Here is a 23,015-nt window from a genome sequence, read left to right as displayed (position 1 = left end):
CAGGTGCCCATGTTGTGGAAGTGCAGTACCAAGTGGCATATTACTCTTGTTTTTCTGCTGTACAACTTTAATGATGATTTACTACACAACTCTGAACAGCCAGATTTTAAAACATTTTCATGCAGCTTAAAGAAACATGGGAAAAAATCGATGGAACTGTGTGAGTGTGTTCAGTTAATTTTTAATTGTGCAATAGAAAAGGTGGTAGAAACAGGCAGATAAAATGTGGTAATGATACAATCAATTCATACATTATATCCAGAAAGTCGGTGAGGTTTTAAGTACTTTATTTCTCAGTAGCAGTTCATGAGAAATGTGCATCTGTAATACTTTGTATGGTTATATGTGTAGATAGCTCAGATTTTATGAGAATATCTGTCGTAGATTGGTGTGGTAGTGTTTATATTGTACAAGATGAGTATCTGTCTCTTTGCTCTATGTGTTTTCTGGTTTAAAATTTAAGTCTAGAAGATGGAAATAATTCTTTCACTGCCTGGATAAAGTGGCTAGGCAGGCCTGTGGTCCTTTTTGAAGTTTCTAGTTTATTGATGTTCTTATGCTAAGACATGTTCTTGCTTGTAGCAGTGCCAGGAATCTAAATGCTTTGAGGCTGAACCTGTACAATTGAGAGGATAGCCTTTTAGGAGTTCCAGGAAGGTCAGGTTCTGGAAATAAAAGTACACAAATTTTCAGCCAGAGCCAAAACCACAAAATCATTAAACTGATATGATCTTTTTTTTTTTTTTAATCAATCTCTATGTATTGAGTAAGGACAAGAGGACCTCATACCACTAAATAGATTTGATTTTTTTAATTGCTCTGAAGTGTTAAGCTCCTGAACAAAAATACACAAAAGATTATTGAAGGGGGCTTTATAGCATTAAACCAACTTTGAGGTATGTTTTCATTGGTGTTCCAGGGGACTATTAAGGTGTTCTTTAGTGTTTGACTTCTGGAGGGCATTGTGTTAGTAATCCAGCCTTCTTGGAGCTCTTTCAACGACAGGAAAGTGATGATAGAACAGCCTTCAAGCAGCATAATAAATCACCCAGCCCTAGCAATAATAGTGCCCATTAGGGACACTCTTCCCCCCCAACTCCTCTCAGTTTCCAGCTGTACTAATAGAACAGCACATCAAGCAAGGCTGTAAATAAAAGTTACAACCTAATAGGTGGGTGTTGAAGTGGAACGGACAGGAGCTGAGGCATGGAGGCCTTATTACTGCTCATCAGCAATTATAAACAGGATAAAGTGTCTGGGACTTGCACTGATACTGCAAGAGCTAATAGAGGCTGGGAGATGACACTGTACCACAATCAGGTGATGCATGTTGATGGGTTTTTACCACCTCATCTTATTGCCTATTTCTGTGACATGCTGTATTATGTGTTCTGTCTAGGTGGACAGATTGGTTTGCACTCCTACTGGTTATCTAAGAGCCCTCTCAAAGTGTTTTGATTATTATAAATTAAAATCCTTCTAATGGTAAAGACCATAATAGTCATACCTGTAAACAAAATTAAGGACTTGCTCTGATTGTATGATTTATTTTCTCTATCACCATTTTCAACTTTAAAAAGTCACTCTCATTCATAAAAAATAGTGGGTATGGTTCACCTGAACTCTCTTTTACACTGATTGCATCCTGTGCATTTTAGACTAAATTATTTACAACCAGTGTGGTTGGAGAATCCAGAGTGATGAGTTTTGGGCCAATATATCAAAAAGTTTGTTAATCAGCTATAGCTATGGTGATCCTTACTTCTGAATTTTAAAAACTTCAGCAGTTCCTGGGAATGTTTATAAAAGCTTGTTAACACTCAATAATAGGTAATATTTTTTTTTAAAAAGTCCTTGATTTTTATATATCACAGTCTAGCACGTTTCTTTGCTAGATGTCTAAATCATCTCTTTCCAAAACTGTAGTGAAAAAAATACCATGAAATTTATCCTGTACTTGCTTTGATCTAAAGAGAAGTTTTGCAGGCATCTTCGTAGTTCATACATTAATCACTCATGCTGTTTACTTCTGAAGATATTTTTTTTCTGAGTAGTGGAAAAAATACAGCATTTGGAAATGAAAAGCTGTGCAGCAGCATGACAGCAAGTCAAAACAGTGACTTCTATCTTTGTCTATTGAGTACAGTCAGGATAAAATAAATAGATTATTTTTCTATCTTATGGTATTAGGACAGGAGTACTTACATCTGCTTGTGTTAAAGTACACTAAACTGAAATGAATGGAAACTTTTCATAGTATTTCTTTGAAATTAACTTTCATACTTACTGGTTTCCAGGTGTACGTTTTCTTTGCATTGTTCATAAAGTGAGAAAGCTAGATAGTTGAAGTGTCCCAAGGGACAAAGAATGTAATGTGCCTGTGAAAGCCTTCTTTCATATGGTGTATCGATGAATTACAGATACTTACAGACAATGTTTGGAAGGTGTTTATAAAGCCTTGATATTTACTCTGCATCAAACAAGAGGCTGAACTAGGTGACCCCTGAAATCCCTTCCAACCTAATTTTTTCAGTGACACTAGCAGAAAATAAATATGATCTGACTGATTAAAGGTATTTAGTCTAACCTCAAGTAACATTCATAGCACTTGATTAGACCTGAGGCTGGCAGGCTCTAAAAGTACAGGCCAGCATTTAGTGCCTCGAAGAGAAGAGCCAGGAGAGACACTTCTGGACAGGTGGGAGAGTTGGGGTGGTCAGTACAAAGCAAAGAAATGGGAGAACAGTCCATGCAGCAGGGTTCTCCGTGGCCATGAGCGTGGTAAGTGACCTGTGCTTTGGTAAATGAGGCTCTCCTGTCCTGAAAAAATATATGCTGCTGCCCTCAGCACTTTCTCACCACATTTTTCTATGGTCTGATAGGTATTTTTCAATCTGATTGGTGAAATTGTTGCCAAATACAAAATTGTACATTTTCAAGATCATTGTCTTATAGAATTCAGATGTTACCATCTTTTTACTAGAGTCTTAGGGAATTACGACAAAGCATTTGTCCTCAAGTTCATTGAAAGAGTAAATATTTTATCCTTTATGTATATTTTGCTTAAAATGAAGCAACTTTATCTTCAATATTTTTTAGTGATTTCATGCCATGTTTAGTTTTCAAAACTGTCAGGTTCTCAGTGATCAGTTAAGTGACCTTTGACAATAGTTACTATCAAAGAATATACATATATTCAGCAGCCCTGAATTCCTCGTTTCATGGCCACAGACAGCTGGAATAGCTTTAAATAAGCCACATCTCCATTAATTTGAAAGGCAAAAAAATTAGGGTTACATGTCTTGCTTTTCCCACCTACAGCCTGTTGGAACAGAAGTGGGGGAGCTTAGGGTTTGCTTTAATTTTGATTGGGTTTGTCCAATAGCAAGACAGTATGGAGAATGTCGCAAAGAATAGTTGAGATCATTAAGTTTTAAAAACCTGACTCCTGTCGGGCTGAAGAATTGAATTGATTTTATCTCAGCAGTCAACACCCTGATGTCATCTATACAGATCAAGCAGCTTCCTTACTGTATGATTTAGCAAATGAGACACAGATTTTTATAATTTTTAATTTGTTATTTTATTGCACTGGAGAATTTTTTTTAAGAAAAAAAATAAATAAAATTAAATAACTGGCCTGAAATATATTTGAAAGAAATAGCCACTTATATTTACTTTTAAAATTTATTTTTTTTTTACTATGTTAAAATACATGTAGTCTGCAGGATGCTAATCCGTGATCCTGTTCTTGCTGTACTTTTTGATATGAGGGCAGAGCCCCAAAGATTTCATCTGACTCTTGGTAAAGGTCTTTATTCTCACTAATTATTTCAGTGAGCATCAGACAGCTTCTAAGAACAAGTTTTCAGTAGTTTCATTTAGATTCTAATTTTCACAAGTGCCTTAAAACTATATGAAGGTAATTTTAGGGTCTCTTGGAAGTACTCTTTAGTCTGTTGAGCATGCATGGGGGAAAGTGTATCTTCCTGCAAAGTGAGGAACTTGTTTGCATGACTGTTGAGTGAACATACAAACTACTTCTTTTTCCTGTTCCTGCTCCAAGTCTTTTTGCATGACAAAAACTTCAGGGAATAACTAATGAGTCCTTGGGGCATCTTGGGGCAAAAGAGCGTTGAAAAAGAGCTGGATGTAAGATACAAGACAGTGCATGTACTGTTGCATCCTCCCAGTTTCACTGGTCTGTTCTACCTCTCCCTTTATGTAGACCTGGTCTTTGGTTCAGGTGAATGTGGAAGCTTCCCAAACACCTCTTTTCCAAATAGTAAGAACTGCTCACTAAAAAATCCAGTGTAGACAGCAATCAGGTATACAGGAATTATCTTCTATGCCAGGATTTGTTGTTTTCCCCCCACAAAAATTGCTAGAAAAAGTAACACAAAATATAAGCTGATTTTTAAGCTTTATTTAAAATAACGGAATCAAAACCAAGTGTACTTTGAAGATAAATTAACTGTACATTTCAGAACCTACTCATAATGGATTCAGTAATATTTTTATCAAAATATAAAAGCTCTTATGTTTTTTTCCTTGACAATAATCAGTTACAGTCCTTGGAACTGTGGTCTCTCATTGCAAGATTTCTGTTGCTAATGGCATCACTGAGGTTTTGCAGTTAATGACAAATCAGTTTTTTGGAAGATAAATATTGAAAATATGTATTTTTTTCACTGCTAGCAGGCAAGGATTCTTTACAATTCCTTTTCTGAATCTCTGTCTTAGCCTTGGAAAACCCTCATTACACCAGTGCGGGGAAGGGTCTACTACGGAAAACTCAGTGTATGAAAGAAAAATAACAGAGCAACTATTTTCTATGTAGAACTGGTTTTAGGCTATTAGTTTGAAGAATTACCTTCCTAAATACTGTATACCATCTGATTGATGAGGACATAGCTGGAGTATACCACTAGGATTTGGAAGCAGAGCAGCACTGCTTATTTATGCAGTCTGGAGCTGACTAGCAAATATGCAATATTTATAGCATTATCTGTTCTCGTTAATCCAATATTAGAGAATTTCACAAAGCATAAGAGAGCTCTCAATGAAGTCAGCAAAACCAAAACTATAATATTGCTGAATACTTTTGAATTTCATTTTATCAGAACCAGTATGAGCTTATTTGTATGTATTTCTACATACATATTCATATATATAATATGCATGTACTACTACATGCTGTGGAATGGCCAGGATGTTTATGATTTGCCTTCATAACTTTTCATCATATATATTCCCGTGTTATGGCTTTTTTCTTCCTTCTTGTTTCCATTCTTCCATTTAGCTATCTGTGGTGTGTGCATTATCCCTTCACATAATAATCCTATTCTGATTATTCAAACCACTTATGATGTCATTTGTTCTTCAGCTTTAACTGTCACCAGAATCTGCCTTTGTCCCTCTGCTAACCCTAACCCTGTGCTGCTAAAATACATATTTTCATAATGAGAAAAGAAGTCCAAATTGACACCCGTAAAATATTTTTTTGAAAATCATTGAGTCAAGTGCTTTGGCCTTTTTTCCTTTTCTGGCCCTTTTTCCTCTTCTGGCCCGTTTTCCTCTTCTGGCCTTTTCAAGGGTCATTCTTGGTAATAGTCTGAATATGAAGGGCTTGAGATGCTGTTTGTTAGCTATTAAAAAAATTACAGCAACAACCTAAACCAGCTTCCCTTAACATCCTTAGAATAGTATCAGGCTTCTACCCTGCATCAGTTGGCCCCAGTAATCAAGACAACAGGAATTCAGTCTCGTGCCTGCACACACCAGCAGCACTGTCTATGTATGATTTTGCTGTTAGCAGCTGTTTTTAAACATGTTCTTCAGGTGTTTACCCTTGGAGCATGAGATGAACAGCAGGCCAGGTGCTCTGCAGGACTGTCCAACCTGTTCTCTCTTCACAAGCTCATTTGTTGTTGTGGGCTCTTTTGCCCATTGGTGTAAGTCAGGCAAGGAACCCCATTCAACTAGTTATTTAAACAAACAAAATCCTTCTTTCAGTCAGCAGCAGTAGAAGTGGCCATTGCCTTAGGAAATGTGTTAACTAATTGAAATGCCCTCAGTTAATCCATCAAAGGAACTGTACAGTACAGGAGGCTGAATACATTTAAATGTGTGCTTATTTGAATCAGTTTGGTATATGAGTAAAAATGGTTGAGAAATAAATGAATATTTCTATTAACTAAAGACATGCTGACATCAGAGAGTATGGGGGGAGTCATACAAAAACTTAACCATAAAACAGGTGTAGTATAGGATCCTAAATATGAAATGAAAACTAATTAGCTTTTTGCTTAATTTAACAATTATGAATTTTATTGAGAAGAAAAGATAATAGGCATTTTCACACTTTTTCTAATTATAACTTAGCTAAAATGCGTGCAGGAGCCTATATAGTTCACTATTTGTCATACAGTTTTCAACATGAACTAGATTAGTCTCTTCTGTTTCATTAGAGATGGTAGTTAGTAGCCTCATTAGGTAACAGTGCAGTATAGTATACTTCCCTTTTGACAAATGATAATACTGACAATACAGGTTTAGAGAAAAACTAAAAATGTGAAAGATAGATAGGAAGGAATTAATATCTGATTTTTTAATTTTATTTTCCAATCCATGAATCTCAGAATTACAGAAAGGCTGAGAGTGGTAGTGACCTCTGGAGACTGGTCGAACCTCCTTGCTCAGAGCAGAATCCCCTAGAGCAGTCTGGGGGCCATGTCCAGTTGGGTTTGGAGTACCTTCGAGAATGGAGCCTCCACAAACCCACCTGGGCAACCTGTGCCAGTGTCGGGTCTCCCCTGCAGTAGAAAAGTGTTCTCTTATGTGCAAGTGGAATGTTACCAAAACTGTATGTATGGTTATGCTCCCACACTTTCCTGCTTTCTTGAAATCATAGGCCAGCATTAATACACATTCACTCACATATATGCATAAATCTATATATATCTATATATTTCCTCTTTCCTAGAAACACGTGTCATGTATGCCAGTTCTCCTTTTGGAGAAATGAAGCCATTCACTGAGCTCAAAAATACTGCTTACACTCAAAGCAGTACATGATAAGTCCCTCCTTTTTCTTTTTTTTCTTCTTTTCTATTTTTATTGTTCATTAAATAAAATCCAACACTTCAAGTTATTGTCTATAACAGAATCTTTTTTTGTTAATCTCTATTTTAAAGGAGGAGGGTGAATTTTTTTCTGTGAGAGTTTGAAGCGCATCAGTAATGTTTTGCATTTGGAACGTCTTGCAGCAATTCTTTCAATTATGTATCTCAAACAGCTAGGCTAAAAGTTGTGTGGGTTTTTTATTGGTTGTTTTTACTCATTAGAGCTGGAAACAGCTACTGTTGCATGGTTGTGGTGATGGATGAGAAATAATAACTTACGTAATGCAACTTGTGGGGGTTATTTATAGTCTCCAGTGTGATTTCATGGAGAGCCTCCTGAGGCAAAGCAGCGACTGATGGGATGTGAGTTCTGTAGAGACTATTCCTATGTGGTCTCTCTATTCCACACTGTTTAGGGACATTGAGTTTTAGTGAAGTTGCTTTTAAACTCTGTGGAGGGGAAATAATAAATCGTTGAAATGGTGATGCTAAGGGCACTGTGATGATACTAGAAAAAATTGTGTGGTTAGATATTACCAAAGGGTTTATGTCAGATTTTTTGAGACATCTGTCTGGAGTGTTTTAAGAAAAACTTAGGTGAATTCACAAAAGAAATAAATTTCTTGTGAGCATGAGTACTTCTGAAGAGGAGCACAGCTTTGAGATGTAGTCATGATTGTGTGAGATGTTCATTTCAATGTAAATACCAGAGTTTCAGAATAACTTTTTCCACAGCACTATACAGCAACAGGGAGGGACTGAAGTAGTCACAGTTGTCAAACTTGGCTCATAAGGTGTTAATCTTGAATTTCTGTCTCTTCTTTAATAGTCAACAAACAAACGGGTTTTAGAGCAACTATGTTAATTTTAGGTTCATTTGAAGTAGAGGAGATGATTTTAAATGATGATTCTGGTAAATGTGATAGGAAAGATTTGTAAATTTCCTCTAGATGAAATTTCTAATGCATAGTCGACATGCCAGGGAATTAAGTAATCCCTCATCTAAGAATGGAATAATGAAGGGGGGAAAAAAATCAAATAGAAATTGGCAACAAGCTATTGCTGGAACGGTAGTTAATCCCTGTTACATAGTTATTGTCTGTTACCGTCTAAGTTTCTTTAGGGACAGAGATTTTAACAGCTCAAGCTTCTTTTAAAATAGTTTCAGAGGAGATGACAGGCTTCATTAAATATTGCTCTTTCTCGTGTTTGCACAGACAGCTGAGATCATAAATGCCAGTCTGTCAGTGTGATGGGTTCTTTATGAAAAGAAAAAAAACCTGAGTGCCTCAAAAGCTGTCGTGAAACCAGAGATTAAACAGATTCATCTTCTTGAAGCAAACAGCAGCAGAGGAGGGCTCCTCTTTCTCTCACTGTTTTCCAATCTCTTCCATCCTTCCTTCTTCCCCGTTACATTTTCTCAGCCCAGGTCTCTGTTGGACCTAGAGCATCTCACCCTCCCCAAAAAATGGCATGAAAGAGAGTGGAATTCAGCTCAGACACCATTTATTGGAAAAATTTTGAGGGGAGAACATGAGTAATGAAGATGAGAACAGTGAGGAACAAATACGAGTTTCTGTCCATGACATAAGAGTTTTAAGAACACTGCTCTGCTTGTCAATTCCAGACAAGCCTCCAGTTTGTCTTCCTCAGCTGAATTACTTTGTTCTCTCATTTCAAATGGGTTTTTTAAAGAGTCAGCACAATTAGATGAATCTCCATCATCAGATATCGATTAGAAGAATCCTTATTTTTTAACTCTGAAATAAAACTGCAATGAGAGAGTTTCAGTGGCAGTTACTCTGCTGAGCAGTTTCTTTGTGAAATTTGGGGCTCTCTCATCTTTATTGTTTTTCTTCATTTTTACAGAGAAGTTTTATGATTTTTGACAACTGCAGGTAAAAGGAGAGCATTCTTTTTTTCTCTTAGACTGGGTGTTTGTTGGTTTAGGTGTAATGCTAAAATGCAGACTGGGTGTGGAAAATGTTTCTTAAAAGCAAAGGCAGAAGCAATTATTGTTACACTGACCATCCTTCTGAGGAAAGCCACTGTCAGTCACTGGCTGAGATAATCCTCTTCTCTGTAGCCCTTTTTGATTGTTTAAAGGTTCCTGCTGGGAATTTACTCTTGATCCAGGGAATTTCAGCACTTCAGCCTGTTCATAGAGGGTTTTTTCTGCTGCAGTCCAGGTAGTAAGGCTGTGTATGGCAATTTCCTTTTGCTATCAGATCTCTGAACTTTATTGTTGAAAGATTCCAGGTGCTGGAAGATTTGTGTTGTGTATTGCTTGTGTCAGTATGGTGGAAGGCAACGTGATCTGGAAGAAATGCACACTAGACTGAACCTAAAAGTTCCAAATTTCTGACCTCTGCTTTCTCCTTGATCATTGTACTTGCCCATGAGAAGATGTAAGCACCTGTGCTGTTGATCTTGTTTGTAATGAGGATGAGCTGGGGCTTATGTGTTCAAGGCATGGTGCAAGTCCAGGAGAGTCAGGCTAAGTTTACCTCAGTGTTAAAAGTGTTTTAATTTATGGCAGAAACATACGCATTTTAAAAAATTTTAACTCCTGTGATATTAACCAACTTATGCTAATATTCAGTTAGCCATTACCAATTAACAGGAAGTGTATAATTAAATATTTTAATTCGTAGGACTACTAGCCCGTCTTGGGGTAGCTGTTTTTCTCATTAAGGCACATAGTTTCATTAACTGATTAGACACTATTTGATTCATACCATGAATCCCTTTTTTGGATTTTGTTATAAGCAGACCACTATTGTTTTCATCGGCTTAATTCAGAATGCCAGATATGCTTCTGAGAACTACCAGAATGGTGTATGTTTCCAGAAGCAAAGATGTGTGGGAGGTAACTGTTCCAAAAGCAGTGTATCTGTTTCTCTGAGTAATAAATAAACTACAAAACATGTAGTTTGCCATCTTTGGCTACAAGGTGGCTGGAATATGTTTTTACTGAACACTTGAGTCATCCAGGTTAGAGTACACAAGCTGCCTTTTGAAGGGGGCATCCTTCACTCAAGGCTAGCCTGGTCTTCTAGGCAGTCTGAAAACAAGTGTCTGTGTGATAGGACTGTTGGTCTTGGAGCATGAGACAGGATCTCTGTTCAGAATGTCAGGCAGTCTGTTCAGAGGATCTTTCCCTCAGATCACCTTCTGCAGAGATTTAAGACAGGACTAGTTGTTCCGTAACTATATTAATCCATGATGCACTATTTTCTTTTTCTTGTCAAGGCTCCTGCACAGCCAAGTATGCAAAGGTGGAGCATGTTATGTACTGAATGTCAGTTTAGACCTAATATATGTATTTTGTGAGGTGTTTTAATCTATGCCACTACTCAAAAAGGCATCTGTCTTGAGACTCATAGCAGATAAAATCATTGCAGCTTAATAAAAACTTATCACCTTTATACTGTGCAGAAAGCAGTTCACTCTACTATGAAATGTGAGATAGAGACTTTGTACTTATTGTGAAGCCAGGCACATTTTCAGCATATCTTAAGAGCAATATGACAGAAATAAAGTAGGCTCCAGTGAGGCAAGTTGTGTATTTGTAATGGTGTAACATTGGAGTCCAGCAACTGGAAAAACACTGTGACACAAGGGCTGAAACACAGGTAGGAAATGTGGCTTAGTCTGTATCGCATGTGAGTATCCAGGGAAAGTTAACAGAGCATACCCAAGGGAGAAGCTAGCAGGTATTTCTAGTCTTACTTCCTTAAGGTGTTTGCTCAAGGAAGGTCATGATGTTGAGAAGCAGGGGATCAGTTAATATAGCTGATATAACAAGAATACGGACAGTTACCTTTTCCTGCCTGATCCAAGACAGCTACACAAAGTAGACATAAGCACTGGAATATTAAAATAATGGTACAAACATGTTCAATAGGTTACCATCCTGCCAAAAAGATGTAGTTACCCATTGGATCAATGTCCTTTCAAAATGGATTTAACTGAACTAATTTTTTTTCCTTGATCACCATCGTGCACTAGAATGCTGACCAATTGCAATAATGGCTTTCAGCAGCTCCTTGCAGCACTACAAAAAAAAGCTATAATTTGTAGTATAGTTGGAATTAAATTTGTTTACAGTTCCTATTACAAAGAAACACAGCACTGATTCTGCTGTGCACAGGTTTGGGGAGGGAAAATGTCTTATCTTACCTGTCCTGACTTGGATTGCAGAGCAGCAGATCCACTGAAATCTTCTGCCTTTGACATGCCATAAAAACAAGGCTTGAGCATCCCATGTTCCAGTCAGTAATGTGCATTTCATGTGCTACTCTAGAACCCTGGTCAAGATACTCTCCATTGTAAAAAAAAAACAAAAACAAAACCAAACAAACAAACACAAACAAACACACAAAAGGAGGCACTGCACTACCTGAAGTGAGACTGTCCTGAACCTCTAACTTCTTAAGGCTTTCTACACACTATTTTCTTATAATCTGGAATTTATAAAGTTATTAATGCAAATAGTATTCTAATTCTTTCAAAATGGCTAAGCATTTGGAATTTATAGGATGTATATACAGATCATGCTTATTTAGTTTGGGTTTATATTGTTAGTGTATACTAATTTACATTTAAATTGTTAGCCATGTGGAAAGAGAGGGAAGCACAGTATGGTGCTTTCATGTACCGCCTTCAGTCATAAGAGTTATAATTTACATGCTGTGCCTTAAAAATCTCCCTTCTACCCAGGGAGGAAATAGGTTGAACCTGCGTGCACTTGTTTTTCAGCAGCAGCATCCTTCAGTTAGTTTGTGTGGGGAGAATGAAGAAGGCGCGCAGGAGAAACTAAATGAGATGACAGATGAAGCCTGCAATTGTTTAGGATGGTGTGTGCTCTACATGTATCTCTATATGACCCAGCCTTGGCTGGAAGGAAGCTAATCACTTCATTTTATATTTGGTATTGACAGCAGGAGGGGTTCTTATAGGGAACAAAGATAATTTGTCCTTTACTTGATGCTCACTTTGGTTGTTAAGAAAACGTGTGTATGCAGTAGGATGGGAAGAATCACACTGCTTGGTGGTGACCCCAACTGAAAGCAATATACCTTCAGTCTGCCCAAAGGGATGCCTCAGCAAGGAAGTTCTAATATTTTTCCTAAAATATTTGTTGTGAATACAACAGATTCACAGTCGGAGAGTGAGGCTTCTCCTGTGAAACGGCCACGGCTATTGGATGACAGTAATGACAGGCCTGAAGAAACCAGTCGATCCAAACAGAAGAGTAGACGTCGATGCTTCCAGTGCCAAACAAAACTGGAACTAGTACAGCAGGAACTGGGATCATGTCGCTGTGGTGAGTACTGTTTGTCAGTAGTGTCTGGCTTTCTAATGCAGCTGTGCTCAGATCCATCTCAGAGGTGGAAATACAGAGAACACTTGCATTTTTTGTCTTTCAAAGATACTTTAAACAGAACCTGTAGCTTCCACTGGTAGCAAAAAGTTATAATTAGTTGCTGTCTAATTTCCCCTTTAAAATTTTGACCTTGATATACTGCCTTGTGTCAAGAGATCTCAGATTTTAATGACTTTAGCTTCCTAAATCCCTGTAAGGTGGGAGAGCATCAGAGCCGCTTGACAGGAGAAGAAACACATCAGGAAGTATAAAAAGATCAGAAAGTTTTTACAGGGTGTAAAGGAACATAGGTCAGCATCTACATTCTGCATGTTACATTATTATTAAAAACCTTAAACCTAAAAAACTTCTAACTGAAAATATTTTCATTCTCATGTTAGTTCTTGCTGGGGGAAAACTTGTTGTTCATGATGCACTTCAAATCATCTAGCTTGGCTTTACCAAAGTTGATGACACTGTTCAGGCAATTGAATTGAGGACGATATTCCCATGCAGAAATCTAATTTGCAGTTTCATATTAAATGCAAATAATCTTTCTGAAACAATAATTAATGTGACTAGATTCCAGAGATGTTCTCTCCTTCATGAGTTGTGTTCATAACTGGTTTAAATGTGCTCATTAGACCCAGTGATGATGCATGTTTTACCTGCTAATTATTTTTTCATATAATCATGTGTTGAAAGCTTGCATTGTGCTCTCTGACAATACTTGTATCGATACATTTGGAGAAGTTTGTTTTAGTTACTCCACTGTATCTCAGCAGGGGGATAATTTCCAAAGGGTTTGCATAGACAATAGGTGCAATTAACATTGCTCCTGTAAAATATAGAATATTGTGTTAAAAACATTTTCTGGATAGAAAGCATGTCCTCCTGAGCACCAGTGTGAAGAGGAAGGGTTGGGTTAGCTAGTTACAAAGACCCAGTTATTGAATACTGAATACCCAAAACCAAGTGAAGAGAAGCAATAGAAAGCTGCAAAGATTTTATTCTCTTCTTCAGCATCTGTCTGTCTTCAGCCTGTAGAGATTACTGCTGTGTTGTGCTCTTTTGGACATGAGATAGGCCTTGTTTCAGATACTGGAGCACTGCCTAGCATCCATTATCTGTGATGCCACCAAACATGATATCAAAAGCTTGTAATGTTGAAATTCTTGTTACGGAAATCGTGTCAGGACACTTTGAAGTATCTGGTAACAGTTTTATCAAACTGAAGAGATTCAGAGCTATCAAGGACGCAGTTTGATATGACTCTTCCTCCTCAGCATGACAGAGGCAGGAGTTTCTGCTCTTGTTCTGCTCCTGTCATGTTTAGAATGACGGAGGCTGCTCACAGGTTCCTGACTGAAATAGAAGAATCCTCCCTAATATTGGGAGCAAGACAGTAAAAAGGTTTGGGGAGTATTGGAGAAAAGATTGCTTAGCCATTATGCTATATCAATAATCTTTCCTACATTCTGCAATATTGGAGCTATGTAAGAGCAATGAAGTTGAAAGCAACTCTTAAGAAGTCCTTCTATCGATCAGTAGTGTTTTTAAAATTATAAAATAAGACCTGCCTTTTTTTTCTTGTAAACTGGATTATAGATATATCTGGTTGGTTCCTCTCAGGTTTTCTTGAAGTGGTTCCATAATTCAATACTGTTGCAATATAAATGTTGTAGCAATTATTCTTTAAATTGTTTCTACTGGATATGTATAGCTTTATGGAAATATTTCTGTTAAAGTTCATAAAATGTCTAAATAAAGCATGAACATGAAAAAAAATTCTGGGTCCCTCAGCAATAAGTGACAAAATTAAAATCTGCATTCATATATTGCATCCTATATAGTTTAAAGTTTGTAATACAAACATTTCTATTCCACACATTTAATGAGAGAAGTAGAAGGCAGGAGTCTATTTCTGTGTTTACAACAGAGCTGAAAAAACTAGAGATCTTTGGTTTATCTGTGCAGTTATAAGGTTTCATTAACACTCTATGCAGTAAGTGTGTGTTATCTATAATGAAATGCTCTCGTGATGTGAATGTAGGCATACACTGTGCTACTTACTTTTAATAGTCATATTAATAAGAAGCAAACAAAACTCTGCCACTGAGCAGCACAGGTCATCTCAGCTTCACATCACCTGGCTGTTGATATCAGCACATGGCTGTTGTCATTTTTCAAAGATGCTGCCTTAGAAACCGTTCTCAGCAACTTGCCCTGCTATCTGTAAAATTAGATTGCTTTAGGTCATGAGTGACAAACCAGATCAAAAACCCTGTGGAGGAGGTGATGGGAAATGGAACAGAATAAATATGTTAAATTCTCATTCATTTAAAATATTTCCTAGATCCATATGTGATCAGGTTATCCTTTTTCGTCGAAATGTGAAGCACAGGTTATGATGTGTGTTCGTGGAGGTGGTGAGATGTAATCAACTGGTGTAAAATAAGCACATACATTCTTCAAAAGTAGTGGTCAAGGTGGAACATTGTTTGATCTGCACTTTGAACTGCTGCTGTTAAATTCTTGTCGTCTTAATCCTTAACTGAAGCAATGGGAAAAAAATGTGGGGAAAAAACTCTCAACTTCAAACATCAAAAAAAATTCTGATAGTCAGGGTTAATGAAAAGACAGACATCATCTTCAGAATGACAAATATATGTGTTTGCTTGGATTTAAAAAAAAAAGGATTTACCACATACAAATGCTCCAAAGCTGTATCTGAAACACTGTTGTTAAAATCCAAATTAACGCCACAGAGCAGCAATTTTATTGTTTGCTGTTGCACATCTTCTTGTCCTAATGTTAAAAGTACTGGAAATCATCTCCTTTTTTGATATTTGTCCTGGTAACTCTTCCAGTGAGATTTTTAGTGAGACATAGTGGAAAGAAAAGTGTGTACATACAGGACAATGTTTTAATGTAGACATACTTGCAGTTTTTGATCCACCTAACTGGGAGACAGCCTTTTTGAAAAGGGAACAGAGAGAGTGGGCTGCTGCTTTACATCAATTCAGAGATTTTTGAGAGACTGTTATATTGGCTTTACTGTCTCCTGTAAGACCTGTCCAGAGAGAGGTGATGCTGCTGAGCTTGTTCCCTTGACACTACATGGAATTTTAGACAGATTTGACAGAGCTGCAGGGCTCTGCTGTGAAGAAAAACAGTTCACTACTGAGAAGGGAGTTCCAGCAATTCAAACACAACATTTTTCAGATATAGAAAGATTTGTTTGTTTTCATACATGCAGACTCTCAAGATCTTTTTTCATTCTTCTTCCGCTCTGTTCAAGTTATTAACTGCTGACATGAAATTCACATCTCATAAATAATGCTTAAGAGCCATTGCTATATAAATTGAATGTGTTATGAATTGTGATGGGCCTTTTTGTAGCATACTATGCCTGGAGCAGGAAGAACAGAGGATGTCATTTTCATTAATTTCTAATGAGGTGCCAATTAAAGCTAAGGAAGGAACTCAGAAGGGAAGAGTCACAGAGTTCCCCTGAATCCTGTACCCTGGGGCTGTCAAATGAGTGTGCTGCCAAGCCTCCTCTGAAAGTTCCATTAAATTACAAACTCATCCAAAGCACACACAGACAAATTCAGCTTCCCTTTGATCTTCAAAAGAGCAATTTGTAAGACGAGTTCTGAGCCTTTTCACGCAGCAAACTGGGAGAAGTGATAGGAATTGTTAATTGCTGATGCACTTTGCAAGCTTCAGTGAGAAAGAGAAATTTTTAAATTAATTCTCATTTTGTGCCTCTGACTGGATAACCTTTTTATCAACATTACTAGCACAAAATCAGCTTCCCGTGAAACATTTCTAGGTGACAGTACAGTAGGCATGTTCTCCAGACAGCAATGTTCTCTAGTTTGGGGTGGATGGACCTTTCAATAGTTTAGTGTGTTACAATGGATAATGATTGTATTTAAATAAGGTGTTTATTTAATATTAGATGTAGGAGGCAGTTTTATCATCAAAGAATTGCAGCAATTTTGTTCTTCAAGTTACACTCCGTTACAGTATTTCTGTAAGCAGTCCAAAATCAATTGCCTGTGATCCTTGATCTGAAAATTAACTTGTTGTCCCAGTGGGGTGATAACCGGGGTGGTTACCACAGACTTGCTTAAAAACTAGGAGCAGGGAATTTGTGAGTGAAAGTAGCTATATGACACAGAGTTCTGGAAATGTATTTTGGAAAAAGGCAGGTTGGTAATTTGCAAATTGCTAGGCCTGTTCTTAATTACTTGACCAGATGTAATGGCCAGTCTTCGCGAGCGAAGATTTTGGGAAAGGTCATTAACCCTTCCAGCCTGCGCAGTGGATTTTTTAGGTGAGACACAGCGTGCGCTGAACTGAGCCCACCCTTTAGTCCTGAGGTTCATCTGCCGGGGCCGAGCAAAGCTTGGACAGTGGCAGTGAGGTCCCCAGGATGTAGGTTTGTTTAGAGTGACCTTCTCTTAGGTGGATTGCCTACCAAGGCTGATGAGCTCCACCTGCCCAGGGGGCCGGGAATCGAACCCGGGTCGCAGCGGTGAGAGTCAGGCACTCTAACCACTAGACCACCAGAGGCCCCTTGACCAGATGTACATTGCTATTAAATAAAGTTGTGTACAGTTTTAAAAGACACTGAGCCTGTAAACTTTTAATCCAGAGAAATTATTTGCACAGAAAGGATAGCTTAATTTTATGGCAGAGTCTTAGTACTTTACAGCAAAAAGTGGTTCTGGTACCACTTGCTGTGTAAAGCCAACACACAGAAGTCTGCAGTGGTCTTTCTGTTAGAATTGCATGGGAGATACAAAGATATTCTAGATGATCAGTAAAGGAATTTCACATCTGTCATGTTAGATCCACTTCTAGTCAGCAATCAAAGAAAAATTAGTGTGCCAGCTCTGCAGCAGAATTGTTTACTGTTTGTAGGCCACATCCTAATAGGCACCTCTGTACTTCAGGTTCCACCTGTCCAGAACTTCTTGGCAGTCAGTGGGCTGGTGAGAAAAATGGGCCTGGAAAGTTAGCCTAGCTTTAGCTTCCAGTAGAGTGCCATTGAGGGAGGTTGCCCTTTAGTTTGTGTGCTTCTGAGATAGGAATCTTGGGGGGTTTTGTGTTCTTTGGCCAGAGTAGATGCTTAATAGAATGGGAAGATGTTGAAACCTTCCAGTTTGATCACATTTAAAAAATAATTGCTCAGTTGTGGTTCATTCTGATCAAACAGTTGTTAGCCGTATTTCTTGCCTGTGTGGAAAGATTTTCTTGGAGTTTTCCTGGCCTAGGTTGTGTTGTAACAAGTTACAATTTCCCAGAATGCAGATTGACTTAACAGTTGTGTATTCGCTGCTGCTCTTGAGGGGGACTCTGCAGTGAGTACTAACCTCAGGCATGGGTGAAGGCAAAATGTGGTGTTTTGCAATTTTAATTTGATGTTGGCAAGTACTGATGTTTGTCTGTTTTTTGATTTGAAGGGATGCTTGCTCACAACTGGCCTCCACAGCAGTAAAACTTTGAGCCAGGAAACAAGAGTCTAAGTTAGCCTGTTAGCCGGAGTGCTGCCTCGTGCTGCTGAACACATGGAATTGAGAGTGTTGAGGCCCACCATAGACTGCTCCTTAATAAGGGCATAAATTTCCTTCCTAGTTACTGTGCTTATTTTTCCACCTCCTTGTTTTTAGTTTATTTCTGTATAAATTTGAATAACCTGTTGAAATTCTTTTCTTGGTACTATTGTTGGTTTACTTCTGTTTTGATCTTCTGCTAACCAGAGGGTAAGAGGCAGAAAAGAGCAGACTCCTGTCAAGCACTGAACATTTCTGTTAGCCAGCAGAAACAAAATGGTTCCACACAGCAGGGACTGTACCTGTTTTACAGATAACTGACAGCGAGGCTCACTGTGATTCAGTTATCAAAAAAGTGGAAGCAAAACAGCTGCAGATTCTTAAATTGTATAATAGAGCTGCTGGTTCATAAACACAGGAGATGAGGCACTTGTTTGGATAGTGCCAAAATAATTTTGGAATGATTTAATTTACTCAGTTAATTTAGAATAATCTTCAGAAAGACAGGAAGAAAGAAACAAACTTCAGTAGATAAACCACTACATCTTTGTACAAAGTCGTCCAACATATGTTGGACTAATGTTTCTCTTAAAACTTGGTAAAATATTAAATCATTGTTCCATTTCCATGGAATCTATTTCTGTCGAGGAGAATTTGTAATGGTGCTGGTAAATTCACTTTCTAGATGGATAGGGTTTATCTGGAATAAACCAAAATGGCTTCAGGGCGCGATTATGTATTGGTGTAACAGATGTGCTTCCATTGATTAAAATGAAATCCACACACTGCTTCTGGAGATTATGAGTCAACCAGTTCAGTAAGAAGTATTGAAAGAAAAACAAATCTTATTAGTATGTGGTTATGTACTACAATTCTGGCCAGTCTTACTGTTAGCCTTGAAGATGTACCATATTCAACTCCTCTGTTGTGTATTCTAAGAGACTTGCTCCCAGAATAGTACTTTTGCTTCAGCCATATCAGTAATGGCTAGCATCTTAGCTTATGTTGCTGCAAGTATTAAAAAAAAACCACCACAACCGAAAATCCATTGAAGTTTGAATTTGAACTCCAAAGGTTATTTTGTTTTGCTTTATTTTAAGAAGATGTTATTCCAAAACTCTAATTTAAAGTAATAGGGAATTGGAGCTGTTAACTAATGTTGGTCATTCTGAGTAATACGTATTCTGAAAATACTGGAAATTTTACAGTTAAAAGTAGCTGACTGATTGGTGCATCATGAGTTCCAAGGGTAGGACCCAGAAAAGTGCTTTAGCGTCTACATTTTAGAAAAGCTGTCCACAATTTTAAAAGTGTAAATGGAGTTCATGCTCTGCTTATAATTAGGAATCATGAAATATCTTTTGAAGATGCTCCAGTATATTCCCCTAGCTTGTTCAATTAACGTGGGTTTCTTACAGCATGTGCTCATTTTTATTTCTTTCACTTTCTTGCTTCCTAAGGTTTGGCAGTGTTGATTTAGTAATGTATACCGAGCCTATTACCTTCCTGTGGTCCCAGTGATTTAAATGGGTCAGTTGGTCTCTTAAGTCCCCAGATTCTCCTTCAATAAACAAATTAGCATGTTTCTTTTAAAAACAAAACAAAAAGCAGTTTTATTTTGACACTACTGATGTGATATGTCCTTCAGTATATAACCTTCAGGGGGGTTTTACATGGAAACTGCAGTGTGAGGTAAAAAATAAGCATTTTGTTGCTGTGCCACACTATGTCTCTTCTTTCCTACCCACCTGTACTGTGGTTACAGAAGAACAAACTGTATGCTTACAGTAAAAGATGATACAGTCTTAAATTGCCTTGTATGCACAAGTGACGCATGGCCTAGTGAACCTGAACATAAAAATCTATCTGAGACTACCTTATTTCTAATTTCATCTCTTTCAGCACCTTTAGAGAAGTCATTTGCTCAGTCTTTGAGTTGCTTTTTCTCATCAGAAAAATGAAGATAATAGACATCTATCTGCCAGATGTTAAAGGAAACATTTTTGAAGGTTAAAGTACTCTACCTTTTCTAATCAAAGTTCTTTCTTTACAGTGTTCTTATTTATCCAGAGTCTCATAGGCATTTCTTACAGCTTCACCAGGACTGTGCACGCAGAAAGCTTCTGCTGGTCAGCCAGAGGCTGCAGCAGTCTGGTCTCAAAAGGAAAGATACGTCCCCCTCAAAGCAAATCAAAGGTTTTTGTCTATGTGTTAACAAATAGCTATGCACCAAAGTACTGATTTTACTAATGTGCTTGATATTTGAGGTAGACAGAGAAGGCCTAAAAATATGCCATAATAATCTGACAAATCCTGAAGGAACATTTCTGGCTAGTTCAACTGACCATGAAGGTAAGGCTTAGGTAGGGAGGAATGATGCCCAGTGAATTTTGTTGGTGAAAAGTCTAAATTGTTCACAGGAAGAAGTGGGGAAAGAACATAACAATTGCTGCATAAGAACTGGGAGAAGAAAAAGGATGTTTAAAGGAATTGTCAGAATTTGCTTAAAAAGTCAGGGTCCTTTCCAGGAATTAGAGTATTTTTCCCCTACAAAATAAATACATATTAGCTAAAGGAAAATGCCACGTGTGGTCCTAAATTACATAATTCAGGTATAAGAAGGTAGGTACTGAGACCTGAGACTACTTCGTTCGCTACTAGCTTGCTGTGGATGTTCTGAGGAAATTGGATGGACACTCTAAGGAAGTGGCATAAAGATTCCTGTGCATCTGTTTTCACAAAAGTAAAAAGAATAATACTAGTCTGTGTCAGGGCCTTTTAATATTAAATATGTCTGTCTTTGGAGGAAAGTTTCAAGAGCTGAAAAACTGTATTTATGGATATTCACTGACGAGTATTCAGTAAGTTTTTTTTAAGTAATATGTTTATTTAACTGTATCTGATATGTATTGAAATGAAAATGGTTACTCAGAGAGGTGTTTACAGCTGTCAAACATTCCTGAGTGGCTGAAAGTTTTGCAAGTATATGCACAGCTAGTGCACAACTGGAGGGTCCTGCCATATTCTGCACAAGCAGGAGCAAAGAATGTTATATTAAGTCCACACACAAAAAAAAAAAGGAAGAGTGGAAGTGTACATTGCTCTAAGCATTTGTTTTTCTTTATGGTATAAATAGGGCTTCTGAATGGAGCTCTATTTTCCTGTGGTTAGAACAAGAATTAACTCTTGACATAGATTGCTAGAGGCTACAGGAATAGAAGACTCATGTGGAGCAGAACGTGTAATCTAAGCGACCCCGCACATAAGGTGTAAATAGGGAATGAAGACATAAAATACCTGTTATTTAGGTTTAAAAGAAACAGGGCTGCTTCTCTCCAGTGATTTGGCCAGCAAGCCTAGCTGTTGTCAGACTGGAGATCAATATGGTGCAACCTCTAGAAAGCTACTGAAACCCAAGGCATAAATAGTACAGCTCAGGAAATATACTGAAGGTCAAACCTGGAATCATATTCAGCATGTGATGAAGTCAAAATACATGCAGGATCCAGGAGAGCTGTTAGAATTAATACAACGTACAAGTACTGTATGTTGTATAGACCCTTTCATTATTCATTCCAGTTCTTTATTAGAAGTCTTGCATTTTCATTGGGCTAAACAGAATTATACACATACATTATTGAATCACTCAGTATTGCTTGCTATTTTAATTAAGTTACTGGGTACACTTCAGCTTTTAATTAAATCCTCAGCTTCTGGGAGAGGTGCATTAGCTCAGGTGGGCTTGGTGTAGAGAATTCTAGAAGTATTAATGCTCATGTAGCTCTTTTGAAAGTGTTAAACACAGGGCATCAGTCCCTGCACTGATGCTGTGGTGACTCAGTCATCCGCCCTCCCTTTCTCAGGACACGTTGTTTAAGATTTCACACTTCTCAAATCTAAATAAGCTGTGCAGGAAAAAAATGTTTATGTGCTGGTATAGCCTATGGAAAATCTAATTTTACAGTATTACTAGCATTTACTGTGGTGTTACTTATTAACATGTTTTACCTCTACTTTATTATCTGCCTAGTCCTGTACACTAGAAGGCCTTTTTGGCATAATTCTGCTTTTTTACTGTATATTCTATTCTTTGGATTCATTCTTCCACATCCTGCAGGATATAACCTTGTGAAACTAGGAATGATAGAGGAGGTGTAGTATTATTTGTGTGTTCCTGGTCCTGAAATATGGCAATGAGTGTTCCTTTTACAAATGAAGCAGTGATACTAATTCCACTTTAATACATGATTGCAAGATCACACAGTTAACTCAAAAAAGGAAACTCTTTTCACCTACCTCAAGTGTAAACTTTTCATTTTGACCCTAGCTTTTCATCTCCCTCAAGTTAGTCAGTCATTGGTGTTCACTGTCTGGCATCTCTGTTGATGCTGTAAGTTCTTGGGAGCAATTTCTTTAAAAATTCTTTTGTTAAATTAAACACTAATTGGTTTTGGTTGTTTTGTCTATTTTTTTCCGTCTTTATGCTTAAAAAATTGCACAAGCCTTTTGGTGAAAAATGTTTCTTTCAGTTATATTGACAGATTACATGACAAATTAAAATGCTAATTTCTGGGAAGTTGCATCTGTTACCATAGATGAACCGGGATCAGAGCTCAGTTCTATAGACGTTTCACAAGAGCAGTAACCCAGCATTTGTTCTTAGCTGGTGAGTCGGCTTGTGGTGTAACAAGTACTGCTTGTGCCCAGCTGCTGTGGATTGCAACTCAGACAAGAAATTGAGGACAGTGTATAAGATGGGAAGGGGAGCCTACAGATCAAATGTGTAGGTCAGTGACCGCTGAGGTTTAAGCAGTTCAGAAGTGAGTATGGATTGCATGGTGTATCTGTAGGAGTAATCAACCTAAATTGCTCTGTTAAGTCTGTCCCCAGTAGATATTGGCCTTAACTCACAAGTCTGTAATGGGGTGAAGAAGTTGTGATTTAGAAGTATTTACT

General features: G+C 37.7%; 2 protein-coding genes across 3 annotated transcripts in view; one reads left to right on the top strand and one right to left on the bottom strand.

Moving 5' to 3' along the window:
• KCNK5 (potassium two pore domain channel subfamily K member 5) overlaps positions 1 to 23,015 on the bottom strand; it is a 575,865-nt gene that overhangs the window by 31,080 nt on the left and 521,770 nt on the right. The gene's annotated exons all lie outside the window — the stretch shown is intronic.
• ZFAND3 (zinc finger AN1-type containing 3) overlaps positions 1 to 23,015 on the top strand; it is a 131,943-nt gene that overhangs the window by 98,469 nt on the left and 10,459 nt on the right. For both annotated transcript variants that reach the window (XM_064651087.1, XM_064651088.1), the window contains exon 6: positions 12,283 to 12,453. In XM_064651087.1, coding sequence (XP_064507157.1) covers positions 12,283 to 12,453 — 171 coding nt within the window. The remainder of the gene's footprint in view (positions 1 to 12,282; positions 12,454 to 23,015) is intronic.

Source organism: Pseudopipra pipra, chromosome 3, assembly GCF_036250125.1.
Source record: "Pseudopipra pipra isolate bDixPip1 chromosome 3, bDixPip1.hap1, whole genome shotgun sequence".
NCBI classification, from domain to species: domain Eukaryota; kingdom Metazoa; phylum Chordata; class Aves; order Passeriformes; family Pipridae; genus Pseudopipra; species Pseudopipra pipra.
The sequence above is the reverse complement of the archived record's forward strand: the minus strand, read 5'-3'. Positions and strand labels throughout refer to the sequence as shown.